Below are 18,034 nucleotides of genomic sequence, written 5' to 3' on the forward strand. Positions count from 1 at the left end.
TACAAAAGCCCAGAATCCAGTTCCCAGTCGAGCCTCTGAATACCCCACCTATCCCTCCTTGCTCAAATCTACCCTTAAAGGCCCCATCTATATTGAGCTTCAATTGGTGTATAGTAGGGGGTTCCCATTTGGTAGCAACTTGTAAGGGTCTATCGAGTTTGTTGCAGTTGATGTTACTGCAATGCAAATATTCCATGGCTCTTTAGATAACATGATTGCTATCCACTGAGTTACAAAGATTGTGGAAGATGTTTCTATTCCTATTAAGCCAGAGAAGCCAAAGAGTGAAGGAGAAAAGACAAGCCCATGTCGAGGAAGGGTATATGGTGTGTGGTTTTTGTTTGTATAGACTATCTAGCCAGTGGGTGGAAAGGGTATCAACTAATTGAATGCTCACGCCTAGAGCTTCCCATAACTGCTTTGCTATTGGGCACAATAGGAAAATATGTTGAGATGTTTCCTCTACGGTAGGGCATACTGGGCAATACCAAGAAGTGGCTACTCTAATGTGATTCAAGAAGATTTTTGTAGGTAATCTATCATGGTAGCATTGCCAAAGAAAATATTTATGCTTATTCCAAGTTTTTAATTTCCATAGCCATTGAAAATTCTTACTTTGGTTGTGGGTTGCATTAGCAGTAATAAGAGAGTAAACGAAATTTGTGATAAATATACCATCAGTGGTTGGTGCCCAAATTGGAGTATCAGTGTGGTTCTCGTTAATAGTGGGTTGAATAGAGTGGATTTGAGTTAGAATATGGGGAGAAAATTTAAAGGATAGTCGTGATAGGTCCCATGTCCCATTGTTGAAGATATTAGAAATCTTGAGGGTTGACTCTTGGTGTGGTAGGGGACATGGACCATACTCCTTAGGCTTTTTATGCATGGTAGCCAATTTGCATGCCAAAAAGCTACGTGGGAACCATCTCCAATATGCTATGCAGTAGCATCTTTATAAATGGTCCATCCTGTGAGGATATTTTTCCATATGAAAGAATGTGAAGTATTTGAGTACCGACCGTTGTATTTGGAGTTAAGTAAGGTTGCCCAGATAGTGGTGGGATGGTTAAAAAAAATGCCAAGTGAGGCTTGTAAGAGCCGCTTTGTTTTTATCCAAGGATTTTCATATCCCCAGACCCCCATCCTGCTTAGGCAATGAGACAGTATCCCATTTTATATAATGAATCTTTTTGGATGTGGGGTACTTCCCCAGAAGAAATCTCGTTGAATTTTGTCAATTTGCCGGTGTGTTTTTTTTGGGCAGCATGGTGTATTGCATGATGTGATTAGGGAGAGCATTGAGGGTTGTTTGAATGAGAGTAGCTCTCCCTGCTAGTGATAGGAATTGAGTTTTCCAACTATTAAGTCTTTTGTTGAGGTTGTCAAGGATGAAATTGTAGTCCCTTGGTTTAGGTTTGGTACTCAGAATTGGAATACCTTGGTATTTTCCAAATGCGTCACTAATTTTGATATTTAGGATGGCAGACATTGAAATTCTTTGAGAATTTGAGCAGTTATTAGAAAAGAGTAGTTTTGATTTTGAATGATTAATTTATTGCCCTGATAATCTACTGAAGTAGTCAAGACAACGTTTGATTGTGGAAGCATATTTCTCATTGGCTGTAGCCATTAAGATTAAATCATCCGCGAAGAATAAATGGGAAAGAGGTGGCCCCTTGGGGCTTATTTTAATAGGATCTCACAGAGTTAAATCAACTTGGTGATTGATAAGGGTAGATAGTAATTCAATACAAGGGATAAATATATATGGTGACATAGGGTCACCTTGTCTAATGCCCCTAGATGGGTTGAAGAACTCCGTTTGAGATCCATTGACCAGGACAACAATACTAGAGGTAGTAATGCAAGAGATGATGAGTTTGGTCATTTTAGGTGGGAAATGAAAATAGTGGAGGGCTCTACGAATCAAGGACCATTCCAGGCGGTCAAATACTTTTTCCAAATCGATTTTAAGGAGCATTTTTCCCTTATTCCCTTTTACTTTCTTATAGTGGTGGATAATTTCTTGAATGATAATGGAATTATCAGCCGCCCGTCGTCCTTTTAGAAAGCTTGATTGAAAAGGGCCTATGAGGGTATCTAAAAAGGGTTTTAGACGGTTGACAATGATTTTGGTAATAACTTTATAGGTAGTATTACAAAGTCCAATCGGCTTGAAATTTTTCAGCTTGTTGGCATTAGGGAATTTGGATATCAAATACAGAGTGACAGTAGTCATAGATTATTTTATGGACAATGTGCCAATACTTTTGATAAAAAAAAAGGGTGTATTCCATCCGGGCAAGGGGCTTTAAAAGGTTTATACGAGAAAATATCCCTAGTAATTTCATGATTGTGCAGTGGTTTATCCAATGCTGATAAATCAGTAGCACTGGATGAGACTGGGGAAGTATGGGTGGGCAGCCAATTTGAGGATTCATGGCTTGTTTGATAGATGTTGTGGAAATAATTAAAGGTGTGTTGAAGAATTTGATCGGGATCATTAATCCAATTATTATGAGCATCCTTAAAAAAGGAGATACGATTTTTCCTTCTCCTATTAAGAACACTTATGTGAAAAAATTTGGCACTAGCATCACTTTCACTAAGCCAATTTATACGTGAACGGAGTTTCTAGTAATCCTCTTCTGTTTTTAAAAGAGTGCTATACTCATTAGTGAGGGTTTGCTCGAGATTTTTTAAAAAAACACTCGTAGGATAGTTGGTGGATTTTTGGATTCCACTAAGTCGTGCTAGGATTGTTTTCTTTTTCCTAATAACATCACCAAAATTTTTGGCAGCCCAATCTTTAACTTTATTAGTGAAAAGAGTGGTGGCATTGGATAAATTTTGACCATTCCAAGTATCCATAACCATAGAAGTAAAATCAGGGTGATGGCACAAGAATGTTTCAAGCCGGAAAATACGGTTAGTGTGAAGCCTAGTGTAATGAGATAGGGAAATGAGGAGGGGTGTATGATCATAATAACTCTTAGGTAGATGGGTAACAAATACATTTGGGTAATATTCGAGCCATTGTTCGTTAATAAAACACCTATCAAGTCGTTCCAAAATTAAATCGGGACAATTATATCTATGATTAGACCAAGTGTATTTAGCCCCCTTAAACCCAAGATCCATAAGCTGGCAGTGATTAATACAAGATTGAAATCTAGATGCTCTATTGTGATTAATAGGTCTCCCACCCCATTTATCTTGTTGACTAACAACTTCATTGAAGTCGCCACCTAGGAACCACATGTCCTTAAAATTGTTGGCAATNCCAAAAATTATTTTTATCGACAATGATATCCCTCTAGACCATGCAACATATGATATCCCTCTAAACCCGTACTCGCAGTAGTGACCCTCCCTTCGCTGTTCGGGATTTTTATGGTCTCTTATGCTCAAGTCCCGGTCTTGCGAATTGACCCTGACTTTGCTGTCAAAGACTTTTCTGGTGTCTTATGCTCCCGTGCCGGTTTCGCAAACTGACCCTCGCTTCGGTGCTTCATTAACAAATTTGCTGCCCAAAATGACTCAATATTAACATTTTCTCTTATTTTATCTACGTTTAAATTGTGTGCATTTTTTTTTCTTTAGTCTTCCTCGTTCGTAATGTTAAAGTTTAAAGGTTATACGTACACTGATTAAAGAAATGAATTTTGGCCCCAAATAAGCAGAGCCAAAGAACCAACCTTTGTCAATTCACCATCGTCGTTGTTTAAAATTTTAACAAAAATTTGGATTCCCGGACTTGTGGGGATCTTTCATTGACTAAAGTATTTTTTTTAAAAGGTTTTTTCATTAATAAACACCAAATGGTGTCAAAAGTATATCGAAAGTGTGTGTGATCGACCACATACATACATCTGTTATTATTCAAATCATCTATAGATATTTTACAAAAAAAAAAAAAGAAATAAGATGAGATTTTAATACATTTTACATTCCAAGCACTCTTTCACAGGACATTCCATTTCTTTCACTCCAAGTTGGCCGAAAATTTTCAGGAAAGGCATTCATCTGTTTCCTTCCTTTCATTGCCAATTCTCTGTAAACATCCCAACTTGCGAGTGCCTTTGTCACAGTCGTAGTTAACACCTGCGCTATGTTGAACAGCGAGAATGCTGATTTCAAAAAAGATTTTAACAAAACTACAATGCAAAGGGCAGATGGCTAGTCTCCTCTGTGAACTCCATGGACAAGTGGACAAAATTACCATTATCTGCTTCCTTGCTTAAGTTATGTGTCATAAATAATGCACTGTGTACTGTGAACGATATGAAAAAACCTACATTTTTTGTGCCTTTATGTTCCACATTTTCTTCTAAACCACCCTCCTATATATCCTTACAACTGATTTCACCATGACCGTTTCTCCTTAACAGGGATGCATCTTTACAATAATATGGAGACATCAAGCAGAATTTGGTTTCTAACAGTCAATACATTTCTCAATAAGAAAACAAAGACATGGGTGCTATTTGTAGTTTCTTCCAGCTTAGAAGCATATTTGTCTATTCAAATCTCGACATAAAGTAAAACTGAAAAGTTAAACCGGACAATTAAGATGAAATGATTCAAATATACTATTCTTAACTAATAACAGTACTAATAATATACTAAATCTATCTATAATAGTTCTTGATTTTTCCAAAGGTAAGATTCACAAACACCTTATGTTGTTTTCTTCTTCTTAAATACTCTCTTCATTTTATTTCCTGACAATTGTGCATTCGGATCTTCTTCAACCATTGTTGCGGTATTAGTTATACCTATCTTGGCTGGTGTATGTGCAATATCTGTTAAGTCGTTATCTTCAGTGGAATCCTGCATATATAAAATACAAAATTAGTGCAAATCAGTAATGAACAAATATTACTAAAGATTTATTAATTATACCCTACAATAATATAATCAAAAAAAATGAATAAATCTAAAAAAATATTAAATACTGTGTTCATGAATTCAGAAAGAAAAAAACCAAAGTAAGCGCANCCAATGCTGGAGCTATGGGGTCGAGAACATTCATCACCCAAAGGTGGTTGATGTAGTTTGACATTGCTAGCCTCATGCCCTCCGAAATTAGCTGGGCTAGAATCTGAGGGTTTTGGAGGACAAATAGAACCTCCTGGTTCTGGATGTTCAACGTAAAGAAGGCTGCTTGTCCCTGAAGCCCTTGTTCCAACCATGTCGTTGGTTGATGATCCTGGGGGACGGTATTCGTGACATAGATTTGAAGATTTGGATTTGGTACTTGGTTGTCCATTCTGGATAGTATGGATGGACGTTGGTGGGGGGGATAATTGGTTTAGTGGTATTCTCCTCCTTGTGAAAGGTTGTGTTGGATTCATTTTGAGGAGTGGAAGATGTAGAGACAGTAGGAACTTGGGGCTCGTGAGGCAATGATTGAGTAGGTAATATAGAGATTTGGGTTTGCATTCTTTGTGTAGTTGCTTCCGACTCTAGGTTATCCCTCATTGGGGAATTAGTTTGCATGGCCACGTGGCCATTGTTGTGTGACAAGTTGCTAACCGGTATATTAGGGGAATTATGGGTAAGAGGGGGCGTGCCTAGTAGATGTTTAGGGAGTGGGGCCGCTGGTTTGTCTATAGTGGTATTGCATGCAACAACAGTGCCACGTGGACTATCAATTTGGGGGGTAGTGGAATGGTTTCGTGTGGGAGAAGAGTGGGGATTATCTGTAGATTGGCTATGGAAAATTTCATCCAAATCCATTCTAGCTGATTACTCTTCCTTCATTGAATCATTGCTATTAGCAAGCAATGATGAGAATTTATTAGAGGTTCGAATAGTAACAGTAGGATTAGCATTAGGCTTATGATGTTCAGTAGTAGAATGACATAAATCCTCTAATTTTTGTTGCTCAGAAGTAAAAGGATTTTTAAGGCTATATTTATATCTATATCTATATTTATCGTTCGTCTTTTTTACCCTTAAAAAATAAAGTTTACCTTAGACAAAATAGTCATTCAATTGTTTTTCCTAAAATTTAGGAATTCAAATTTAACTAACGTTTTAGCCATTATCTCTTTCCCTATGTAAGTCCTCCTATTATTTAGTAATTTAATACCACTTACGAATTTAGTAATCTCTTGACTAATATTTTAGTGCATTGAAATTCCAACACATAAAAGGAGTAAGTAAACTTATTAAGTTATCGAACAAAATATGCAATTGAATGGAAACGTAATCCACCGAAGATCAAACAATTATGGTCTTCTTCCTTTAAGGAGAAACTAGTATAGTACCCGCGCGATGCGCGGAAAATACGTAGAAAAAAAGATAATAAATTATTAACTTACTTGCTTAACAGAGTGAGTAAACTTTATGTGAATATTTCAATCATAACATAGTTGCTGCCATATTAATTTTCTATGATACTTCCCGAACAATTGCCTTGGATGAACAATATAAATATATATTAATAGTTTAAAGTTACCGAAAGGAATATAAGTGAAGTTAGAATTTTCATTTATAAAGATATACTGTACTGCAAGTTTACTTTGGATGTATTCATATTTTTAATGACCTAAATATATATAGATTTGTCATTAATTTTTGATTTGAAAAGAGGCAAAACAGATTGTAAAGTATTACTATACATGGGAATTACATTTAATCAAGTAAATAGCGTAAAGTAATGTGTGTATTCATGTTTTTCCTCTTTTAAGACATTTGATATGTCGTTAAAATTGCATTATTTGAAGGAATAAGTTAGTGTTATTCCATTATGTTATTTATGTTATGTAATGCTGTTAAGAAAAAAAAAAGAGTTAAATGACAGGTAATGTTTCAAAGAAATAAAAAACTTTGATTAATTTAAAAAATTACAGGTAGTCGTAGAGACGATTCCCCCACTCAGCTTCAAATTTAACAACATAAACCCAAAAAGGTTCACTTGGCCAAACCTCGTGATAAATGTCAGTTAAAATACTACCTAAAGGTTGTCCAAGTGAATCTACTAAAATTGATAAGGCTTCCCAATCATATAGTATAATTTTGTCTATAGCATCAATTAGTGCATCTCGAGTAAGCTGATAATTTGCAATATGTTCATTGACTAAAGTATTTTGTTTAAAGTTTAAAGGTTATACGTACACTAATTAAAGAAATGAATTTTAGCCCCAAATAAGCAGAGCCAAAGAACCAACCTTTGTCAATTCACCATCGTCGTTGTTTAAGATTTTAAAAAAAATTTGGATTCCCGGACTTGTGGGGATCTTTCATTGACTAAAGTATTTTGTTTAAAAGGTTTTTTCATTAATAAACACAAAATGGTGTCAAAAGTATGTCGAAAGTGTGTGTGATCGACCACATACATACATCTGTTATTATTCAAATCATCTATAGATATTTTACAAAAAAAAAGGAAATAAGATGAGATTTTAATACATTTTACATTCCAAGCACTCTTTCACATGACATTCCATTTCTTTCACTCCAAGTTGGCCGAAAATTTTCAGGAAAGGCATTCATCTGTTTCCTTCCTTTCATTGCCAATCCTCTGTAAACATACCAACTTGCGAGTGCCTTTTTCACAGTCGTAGTTAACACCTGCGCTATGTTGAACTCTGATTTCAAAAAAGATTTTAACAAAACTACAATGCAAAGGGCAGATGGCTAGTCTCCTCTGTGAACTCCACGGACAAGTGGACAAAATTACCATTATCTGCTTCCTTGCTTAAGTTATGTGTCATAAATAATGCACTGTGTACTGTGAACGATATGAAAAAACCTACATTTTTTGTGCCTTTATGTTCCACATTTTCTTCTGAACCACCCTCCTATACCTTACAACTGATTTCACCATGACCGTATCTCCTTAACAGGGATGCATCTTTACAATAATATGGAGACATCAAGCAGAATTTGGTTTCTAACAGTCAATACATTTCTCAATAAGAAAACAAAGACATGGGTGTTATTTGTAGTTTCTTCCAGCTTAGAAGCATATTTGTCTATTCAAATCTCGACATAAAGTAAAACTGAAAAGTTAAACCGGACAATTAAGATGAAATGATTCAAATATACTGTTCTTAACTAATAACAGTACTAATAATATACTAAATCTATCTATAATAGTTCTTGTTTTTTCAAAAGGTAAGATTCATAAACACCTTATGTTGTTTTCTTCTTCTTAAATACTCTCTTCATTTTATTTCCTGACAATTATGCATTCGGATCTTCTTCAACCATTGTTGCGGTATTAGTTATACCTATCTTGGCTGGTGTGTGTGCAATATCTGTTAAGTCGTTATATTCAGTGGAATCCTGCATATATAAAATACAAAATTAGTGCAAATCAGTAATGAACAAATATTTACTAAAGATTTATTAATTTATACCCTACAAATAATATAATCAAAAAAATGAATAATCTAAAAAATATTAATACTGTGTTCATAGATTCAGAAAGAAAAAACCAAGTGCGCATCTACAACTTTTAAAGTTATAAAAAAACTACTCCAAATCTGTAAATTTATTCAGAGAGAAATCCTTCAACATATGTAAGTAGCTTTAATGTTAAAGGACAAAGTAGTTATGTATTTACCTCGCATTCCTTCTCTCCATCCAAGACTTGATTATTATTGAAGTCAGGTTCCTACCAAAAATTAATAGATAAATGAGTTTGAAAATTATGATTCAAATCATGCAATGTAAAAGAAATTTGCAATCTAAATATGCTATGAAGTTTGTGAACAAATATGACATACAGTTAAGTCATCTGAAGGTTGATCAGAACTATATTTGTTTATCAGTTGCTCCTCATCCGTAAGCTTAACAACACTGTAAACTTCCTTTTGCAGGTGAATGTTCTCTCTCTTGATAATAACCTTAAACATGAATTTTCTTTGGAGAATATTGTTCAGCTCTACTGGATAGGGATACTTCTCAACAGCGCCAGTATTCTAGAATGAAATGTTGAGTTACAATTTTGCAAATAACATATTTAAATTTAATTAGTTGATATACCTCAAGAAACCCTTCCTTCAATTCTTTTGCGGATTTGCCTATGAGAAACATGGTTTCACGGTCCTAGAGCAATAGAGAAACAGATCCAGTAGTATCCAGTACCCTAACCTGAAGCTTGTACCTAAATGCACATTTGATTTGAGATATAAATGTAATATTTTGAAGGATTAAGGAAATATAAATGTAATATTTTGAAGGATTAAGGAAATATAGATGATGGTTTTACCTAATAACTGCTGAGTAATCTTCATGTTTACATTTGGGGTTTGGGCATTGATAAATGTTTCCTAATTTATCCACCTTCTTTTGACACTTCTTGCAGCTGACGTACGACCATCCTTTTTCAAGTTCTAAATTTTCAATACTTGCGACAATCCAACAAGGACCTTCCTGTTGAATAAATTGATTAGACAATTGTTGAATAAATTGATAAGACAAATGTAATGAAAAGACATAGAGATTATGGTCTATAAGAATATTAAACAAATAACATAAATGTAATTGAAGAATTTTTCATCTTCGAAATGAGGAAACACTCTTTCAAACTAGAAAATAAGAATCCTAATACCCAAAAATAAAGTTGAAATGTAATGTAATGACATAAAAAAGATGGTCCATGTGGCGATTCATTGACATGAGAAAGGGATAGGTGCCTATATGATATGGATTAGGATTTAGAGATGAGCTGTGCCAACATGCCGTTGATCAAAAGCTAGGCGATGTAGTTTATATGACTTAAGAGTTCAAATATAGATAAATTCAGCTATAATGAAATTTCTGGTTGCGATAATTTTCTATAAAAGTTGAATTGTTACTATGGTGTGATTTTCTTTGCCTGTGGCTTGCTGCATTAAACATCTAGGAGCACTGATGGACCTGGTCTTGATTGGACAGGATAAAAGGAGAAAGCTACATGCTATGGCAAGTGGGCGGGGTTCTCGCTGAGTCTGATTACAGACCATATATCATTGCACATCTGAGCCTTTATTTTTTTCCAAAGTCTCAGTATGCCAGAAAATGAGACATTGTTATAACTTCTACATTATGATTCTATGGAATATGCATAGCTACCTCAGAATGATATTATTTTTATTAAACAATATCAGTGAGAACTTTAGAGGAATTGGAGTAGCAAGTTGTTAATCTGTTACTACCTTACAATGCATTTACCCTAGAGTGGAAAAAGCATTAGAACCTAAATCATTCTTCGAATTCAAGGTCATTTTCAAGTGGTACTCAATGATGAGGGATCACATATACCAAGAAAACAAGCATTCACAGGAAACAGAAAAACTAAGAACTCAACTTACAAACTCAGTGGATCATTGAGGAGTTGACTCCACAATTAGAATTTTCTCCATTCTTATAAACAACGTAAGACAGGAACTAAACAACTATTTCCATTAATGTAAACACAAAGCCTTGCCAATCAAAATAAAAGCAAGAATGACATTCAGATTTGAAGAGAAAAAATCTGCTAATACAATTGACTTGATGTCCTCTCAAACATATGGATCACTACTATGTAATACTACTACTACTACTAATATAACTATTATACTCAGTAAGACCAACTAAAGTCACTCAGCCTAACTAAAGAGTCCAAACCATTTCTTCAGCAGCGCATATGGATATCTCTACTTGTAACGTTTGTAAATGCTCAACTCATTTTAAAAACCATAAAATAATAGAAAAAAATATGTGAATTTTTGCAACTTTTAAAATGAAACACAATTTAAATTAATACTACAAAACTTAGTTTACTCACTTGCATGGACTCCACTAATTGGCTAATTGTTTTAACTTGAACAATGCCCTTCTCCAACTCATCCGAGACTAAGTAACTTTGTTGAGAGATGGTTTGAGTCAGCCTCTCGGAGTTATTATCCCGTACAGAAAGCAATCTGTGTTTATGAATGAGTAAAACAGTTAGATAACTTATGTGGAAAATTTGATTAGAGTATATAAGCAGTGAAATTTTATATAAATAAATCAATATATATATATATATGTATGTATGTATATATATATATATATATATGTATGTATATATATTGAACCGTGTTTTAAATTCATCAGATTGAGGAAATTTTGGATTAATCCACAGCTTTTATGCATTCCAAGTATTGCGCATAGAACATGAATCTATCAAACAACGTTCGTGTTAGATATAATGAATAACTTTCGCAAAGTAATGTTAAATCCAGTAATTGTATTTTACCTTGATATTTATGGGCTTTTATGAGCTGCATAACAACAATAATAGGCTGGTTGTTAGCACTTAGCAGATGAGGTACAATTTCATCAACAAACTCGCCCCAAAATGTAGCAGACAACTTCTTCCTCCTGTCAAATAGAAATAATAATGTAATTTTAGCATATGTAATTATCAAATCAATCCTTAATGAGTAGATGAATATTTATTCTTACTCGTCATCTTCTAGTTCAATATCCATAAATTTCCCAGAAATTCCACCTTGGTTTTGCGTATGTACCTCACTGAAATTGACAATTTCTCCAATGACATCTAAAAAAACAAAAAAATTGTTAAACTAAATAGTAGAAAAAATCATAATTAGAAATTTAACGTAAAAGTTATATTTACCAAATAATTCAGTCTCGTTCACGTCAACATTATTTATCAATTGATCGTATGGTCGCAAATCAAAGATATTCATTGGGAAAAGTGTATCAGTTGTTTCAACCACTGTTGTCCGTTGAGTAAACGTCAGCCTCAACCTATGTTTCATGGTGTTGAACTTCTCCTTATTATAACAAACGATAAAGTTCGCCATATGATATAATCCAAGCTCAATTATTTGTGTTTTGAAAAGATGCAAAACTGACTTGCCAATAGAAGCACTTATCCGATCGCCCTACAAAAAAATCTATCTATAATTAAAAGCACATTACATTACATAACAGAGATTACAAATTTCTAGTAATAGTAATGTATATTAACTCAACTTTTAAACAGTAGAGTTGAACAAATAACTTGACAGTCCACAACGCAAAAGTTCTCAATTTCTTCTAGTTAAGTTCAAAGATATATAACGCACTTACGTTGTGATTATTCATGGAAGAGGCATAAGTATCCCTCAAACTTGTCTCGAAATGTCAATTATACAATTGTGTTTTGTGAGTGCTATTATACCATGTAATGAATGAACATATGAAGAGATTTTGATACTTTTTTAAAAAAAAAATGAAAAGATTTTGAGGAAAATCCTTTAGAGTTTCTCTTTCAGGCCTCTGTGTAGAGTATAATTCATGGTCAAAATTAAGCTATCAGGCCAGAATGTTAAGACTTGAATATTTCACTTCACTGAAAGCTAAACGATAGGACAGTAACATTACCGCTCCGAAAAAATTGAACAGAACAATTGAGATATTTTTCCTTAGAGAAGAGTAAAACTCAAACCTAAGTATATGTAATGAATGAACATATGAAGAGATTTTGATTCTTTTTTTAAAAAAAAATGAAGAGATTTTGATAATTCTGAGCTTGAATATTCCCTCAATCTATGGGGCTCAAAAGTGTAGAGGAATGTGGTAAGGCAGGATAGAATCAGAATTTACATCATAGAATCCTCTAGTATGGTATAATCAAATCAAATAACATTTTAGATTATACAAAACAAAGATATGGTCGATAATCATATAACAATAACAATTCCGAAAACCAAACAGAATTAGCAAGTTAAAAACAAATTTAAAATACCTTTTCATCTTGTAGAACCAATTCAATCGAGAATATAGTCCCAGGATTAAAACGATCCGGTACTTCCCACAAACAGACAACACGAACTTTCAACTTCCATTGCATCTTCGAAATAGTTATATCGTTGATGAAATCAATGTGAGTAGCCATCTTATGCATAAGCCGTAAGTTTTCTTCAAATCTTGATAAAAGAAGGAAGTTTAGAATTGAAGAACGTCTAGTTGTGGAAGAAATATAAAGTCCTCCACGCTTGAGCAGTTGCTACCCAGTATACAGTACGTGGGTTAAGCAGTTGAATCCATCGGCAAGTTGGAGAGAAAATTTAGGTTAACTTGAAGGTAGAAAGTAATTACCTTATATTGTGGAGCAAAAGTTTTAAAAAATAAAATGATTTAATATTTTAAAAACATTAAAAATTAAGATAATTGAAAAGGAGTTTGAACGGTTTAGAACTGAAAGGTTTTGAAGGCCATTCCTATTTTTAAGGAAGCAGGCGGTTTTTAGTATTACAATGATTTAATAATTGGAAAAAAAAGTTAAAATAAAAAAATGCACAGAAGGCATCTATTAACGAAACAGTTACAACTTAAAATAACAGTTCCTAATGATTGAGGAAGTAGGTGGTTTTTAAGTATTAAAATGATTTAATAATTGAAGAAAAAAAAATTGTAAAGAAAAAGAAACATTTTGAACGTAAAGATAATATGTAGAAAACGAAACAGTTACAACTGAAACGTGTAGAAGCCCACTGCTATTTTTGAGGAAGCTGGTGGTTTATTCCAAATAAAATGATTTAATAATTGAAAAAAAAATTAAAATAAGTAAAATGCACAGAAGGGATCTGACGTTTTTTAGAAGAATTGATTGAAGGGTAATCCAATTAGTGTAATTCCTAATAATTAGGAGTAATGTCCTAACATGCCATGTGTCATGTTATTGTTTTGCCATTTGGCTTCATGAGGGGCTTTTGTCTTTTGCTTTTAATTATAGATAGATTTGGATATTTAGTAAATAAAAAATCCGAATTAACACGGCCTACATAAACATCTACTTCCTTGGTTCAGATTTGCAAATGCAAGGCCATCCATAGCTGATAGCACCTGTAATATCTCGAACTTATTTTGCCATTTGAAGCATCAGCTTCTTCAGCTGGGGAAATTTGTACATCTTTTTGCATTCAAGGGTGTGGTTTAATGGTCGATGAAGTAGGTTGAGAATCATAAGGTCTCAGGTTCAAATCTCAACATATACAAAAACAATAAGTAATCTCTTCTCATCTGTCCAAGCCTTAGTGGATAGAGTTACCTCATACATATGCTAGTGGGAGATAGCAGATACCTTATGAATATAAAATTAATCTAGGTGTGCACAAGCTAATATGAACACCACGATTATAGAAAAAAATTAATCATCTCAATATTTACTCCAAACAAATAAGTGCACATAGCATTCGATCACTTTACCACGGTTAATTAATATGTATTCTAACCTTATTCAAATCATGATAAGTTAATATTATGCGCATAAATATTTACTTTCGAGCCTTACCTACAAAGAACAGTCCTGCCTAAATGAGTGTAACTCGCACTTGTAGTTATTGTTCATCATCCAGTGTCCCTTTAGAAAGTCATCACTTAAACTCCACTGCCAAGAGTGCACAGGTCGATATTGCGCCAGATTTATCAGACTGCTTAATCAAATTATTCAGGCCATGAGAACGAGTGATTATTCGACTTTCCTAAGAGTAATTATATAATTGGAATTTGGAGCAATATTCTTTCTTATGTCCAACTAGATGCAATCAATTCAGAGCAGATACTCAAAGTAATCCGACATAGATAGTGCACGACTGCATTCGTTTGGATAGAAAGGAAGTTATTACAGACCACATTTTCTGTATATCTGCTGCAAAGAAAATTCTAAATAGATATGGCTTTAAAGGAAGTCCTGCTATAAAGCACAAGACATTTGAAGGAATATTGTTAATTCATTTTTTTCCATTTCAAACAAGTGAATACTAGATTTTCTCGCTTTACATTGTATAATTAACTAAAGAAATACATTTTCCAACTTAATCCAAACTATGGCGTACAAAGAACCACAAGGAATACTAGGCTACGAGCACATAAGTTCACACACATTGTAACACCAACCACCCTGAAAGCTTGGATACTCAATATTAAACTGGATAGGACGTGCAGATTAATAGGATATTAGGATTAAACAAATTCAACTCTCAAGCAAGAATCAAAGTGAAAAATTGCCACCCAACAACATTGCAGCCATTCAGTTGTAAAACCACATCAGCAAACTTCGCAGACAGATTCAAAAACAAACAAAACATTATAGGGAACTCCATGAGTAAAACTAGCCACATCTAATTAGATTTGAATCTTCAGTATTACTCAGAAGTGATAAGCAAAACACTAAGAATGTAACTCCACTAAGCACAAGCCACAATTTAAGTCTTAACTAGTAAAAATGAAGATCCTCCATCAGACATCCTTGATCAGGCATAAAGCCTTCCAAAGCATCCAACGGCCTTGATCTTATCATCTACTCCGTGATGCCTCACTGCACATGTAAATAGACAATAACATCAAGAAGCATTCAAATAATATCAACATGTAGACACATGTAAATGAAAAGCAACAGCTAATATCTAGACAACCACCATTCGAGCCTATAGACTTTTGTTGTCAAAACAACCTGAAGTAACTATGTCATTCAAAACATGAGCACTAAAGAACAGGTTAAATTCTTCTACCCTGAAGTGTAGAAATGATCATAGATATACGAAACAGCTAACAAAGAAAGCATCATACAACTGAGAACCATATCCTTTTGATAAGCCAGAAATAATTTTATTGAGGATAGACCAATTGGTACTCATATACAAAAAAAACTAACATCAATCAGCCAACAAATATCTACTTACTCACGTACTATATCAAACTATCTACTTGCTACCTTTTTCGGTAATAGTGTATTTGCCTTGGCATACCCCTAAGTCTTAGAAAGCTATTCACCTACCTCTTTCTGCAATAGTGTATAAGAATCCTTGCATCCTCCTATCAACAGGCTGGACCTCAAGTGTTCATGGATGATGTCCTGGTGTAGCATTTGCAACATATGCAACCATCTTATTTATTTCTCCGACTGAAAACAAACACATCAGCCACAACTTCCGACTTAGCAGATGAATATTGCTGTACATTCATGTTCTATATCCCTTGGCATTGGTGCTGCCCCTAAAGTCTTACACACTAACCACCCCTTACGACTTAGCAGATGAATATTGGATGTGCATTCAGTTCTACCATGTGTATATCCCTCGGCTCAATGTGGACCCTAAAGTCTTACATATGTTATTCATCTATCGGAAACCCACCACCCTCTTTTCAACCAAGACATCCATCTCTTATACATGCAACACAGGTGTAACCACCTATTTACCACTACATATGCCACCTGGTATGGCCCCTCGCCCCCTAGTGGTTTTGATTTACTTGATCTGTGCCAGACAGAAACTTAGCTACCAAGATTTTGGCCAAACATTTTCACCAAATACGATACCCACTTATTATGAATAACACTTCGGACAGATAAATACCAATAAAACCTTCTCTTCCACACTATCATGTCCAAAACTGGATCATAAATCATTTCTGCTAAAACATTGATACTTGTAAGATCTAACAAGTAACATCTGTACTGTACGATCGCTACCTTCACAATGCAGGGTATCTTAGGCAGCCAGAACCTAACAAACATGTCAGGAGCGCTAAAGAACAGATAGATAGTTCCGTTCTCCCAACTACAAAACAGACAATGGATACACTAAGGGGTCATCTGATTTTGAGGTTTGAAAATGTCTATATCACAAAACTCTGCATTATTAATTGGGTGTTAGGTTGATACAATTGTTTCCTACGCCTAACTTATGCAAGTAATATCCAGATTATTGTGTGCCTAAGCTGATGAGGAATGACCAGAAATGTATTAAATAACATCAATAACAAAAAAGTACTTTAAACTGTTATCTATTAGCTAATCATCTCTCACATATTAGTTCAGTTATTCCATCTTTTATCCGTACACCTCATTTTGGGTTTCCTCTCAAATGTTCTTATTTGATATAAGAGAGAACAAAAATTGTTACATACTTCTCATTATTTTACAGTAAGCAATTACTTTTATCAGATAATGACTAAAATCAGTACTAAGTTTGATGAAGTGATTAATATAGGCCAAGGGTCAAATACATAGAAACTTAAGCACACTATTTAATGGACACAGTGACCATAGAAAACACTAACATAAACACATACGATTCAGTTAAAACAGTGGACAAGCAAAGAGGCTACCTTATATATTGCTTGGGTACATGAAAACCCTGACCTTAGATCCCTGAAAGAGTTACAGAAAGAAAATAACTCAGTTAATCAGAAAGAAAAAACTACTAGTAAAATAATAATGCAATTAAATACACAAACTACGAATAACAGAAATGTACCATAGACTTAGGTGGCAAGTTAGACTTGAACTTAGCTCTGACGACGCCACTGTTTCCATGAGGCCTGCAAACCTTACCCCAAATGCAGCGATAGTGAGAGTTGTTCTTCTTTGTCTTAGCCTTGTAGATGTAGGCCATGCGCTTTCCGAGGTACCAATCCACTTCCTCCTTAGTGTTCACTCCTTCAATCTGAATCAACGAAGTGCTTGGGTACTGGTTCGATTTCGACCTAACACACAGATTAAACAATTTTAGATACTCAATCATATGAAATCGACATTATTCTTCGGACAGTGAGAGTAAATTACCTTTTGTATCCGAGAACGGTTCCTCTGACATAGAGTCTACAGACAGAAAAAAAAAAAAAAAAGACGGTGTGAAAAATGAGATTGAGCAAGTAAATGTAATGGAGGAAGTTTAAGAAGATTCAATACCTGACGCGCTCTCCTTGGCGTCCTTTCACCATTTTCGATTCAAGGGGATAGGGGAATGGGGGATACGGCGAACGACGGAGAAGGTCTGCAGAGAAAAACTTAAAACCCTAGAGGAGTACTCGTTTTAAAAGAGAGCAATATATGTGATCTGCTGGCGTTTGCATTTGCTCGATAAAATGGGCTGGAGGCCCAGTTCGATTCCTAGGGTTTCAAAATTGGGCTTTTGACAAAGTTGGCCGCTCGGCCAAAAATGTTTTACAAGAATAGCCGGCCGAATTTTCTATTTAGTTTTGAAGAATTAACCAAAATAGCTGCCTATCTAATCTATTAAATTAAAAATAACCGGAGATGTATAATATATAT

The 18,034-nt window shown here is 34.4% G+C and overlaps 3 protein-coding genes across 3 annotated transcripts; all 3 read right to left on the minus strand.

Moving 5' to 3' along the window:
* Positions 1–4,563: 4,563 nt before the first annotated feature.
* Positions 4,564–10,980, minus strand: LOC109214470. Its single transcript, XM_019378386.1, has 6 exons — positions 10,769–10,980; positions 9,227–9,390; positions 9,001–9,121; positions 8,742–8,936; positions 8,579–8,629; positions 4,564–4,833 (listed from the first exon to the last, which is right to left on the minus strand). Exons 3-6 carry the CDS (start codon positions 9,049–9,051, stop codon positions 4,681–4,683), a joined length of 450 nt encoding a protein of 149 aa, XP_019233931.1. The 5' UTR covers positions 9,052–9,121; positions 9,227–9,390; positions 10,769–10,980; the 3' UTR covers positions 4,564–4,680.
* A 78-nt stretch (positions 10,981–11,058) lies between these two features.
* On the minus strand, positions 11,059–13,066 carry LOC109214469. Its single transcript, XM_019378385.1, has 5 exons — positions 12,722–13,066; positions 11,606–11,876; positions 11,431–11,527; positions 11,222–11,346; positions 11,059–11,145 (listed from the first exon to the last, which is right to left on the minus strand). Exons 1-5 carry the CDS (start codon positions 12,878–12,880, stop codon positions 11,111–11,113), a joined length of 687 nt encoding a protein of 228 aa, XP_019233930.1. The 5' UTR covers positions 12,881–13,066; the 3' UTR covers positions 11,059–11,110.
* Positions 13,067–14,966: 1,900 nt separating this feature from the next.
* On the minus strand, positions 14,967–17,798 carry LOC109214468 (60S ribosomal protein L35a-3). The gene is made up of 5 exons (XM_019378384.1): positions 17,672–17,798; positions 17,546–17,581; positions 17,238–17,466; positions 17,089–17,131; positions 14,967–15,295 (listed from the first exon to the last, which is right to left on the minus strand). Exons 1-4 carry the CDS (start codon positions 17,701–17,703, stop codon positions 17,090–17,092), a joined length of 339 nt encoding a protein of 112 aa, XP_019233929.1. The 5' UTR covers positions 17,704–17,798; the 3' UTR covers positions 14,967–15,295; position 17,089.
* Positions 17,799–18,034: the final 236 nt, after the last annotated feature.

The sequence above is a fragment of the Nicotiana attenuata genome, unplaced genomic scaffold (genome assembly GCF_001879085.1).
Source record: "Nicotiana attenuata strain UT unplaced genomic scaffold, NIATTr2, whole genome shotgun sequence".
Classification (NCBI taxonomy): domain Eukaryota; kingdom Viridiplantae; phylum Streptophyta; class Magnoliopsida; order Solanales; family Solanaceae; genus Nicotiana; species Nicotiana attenuata.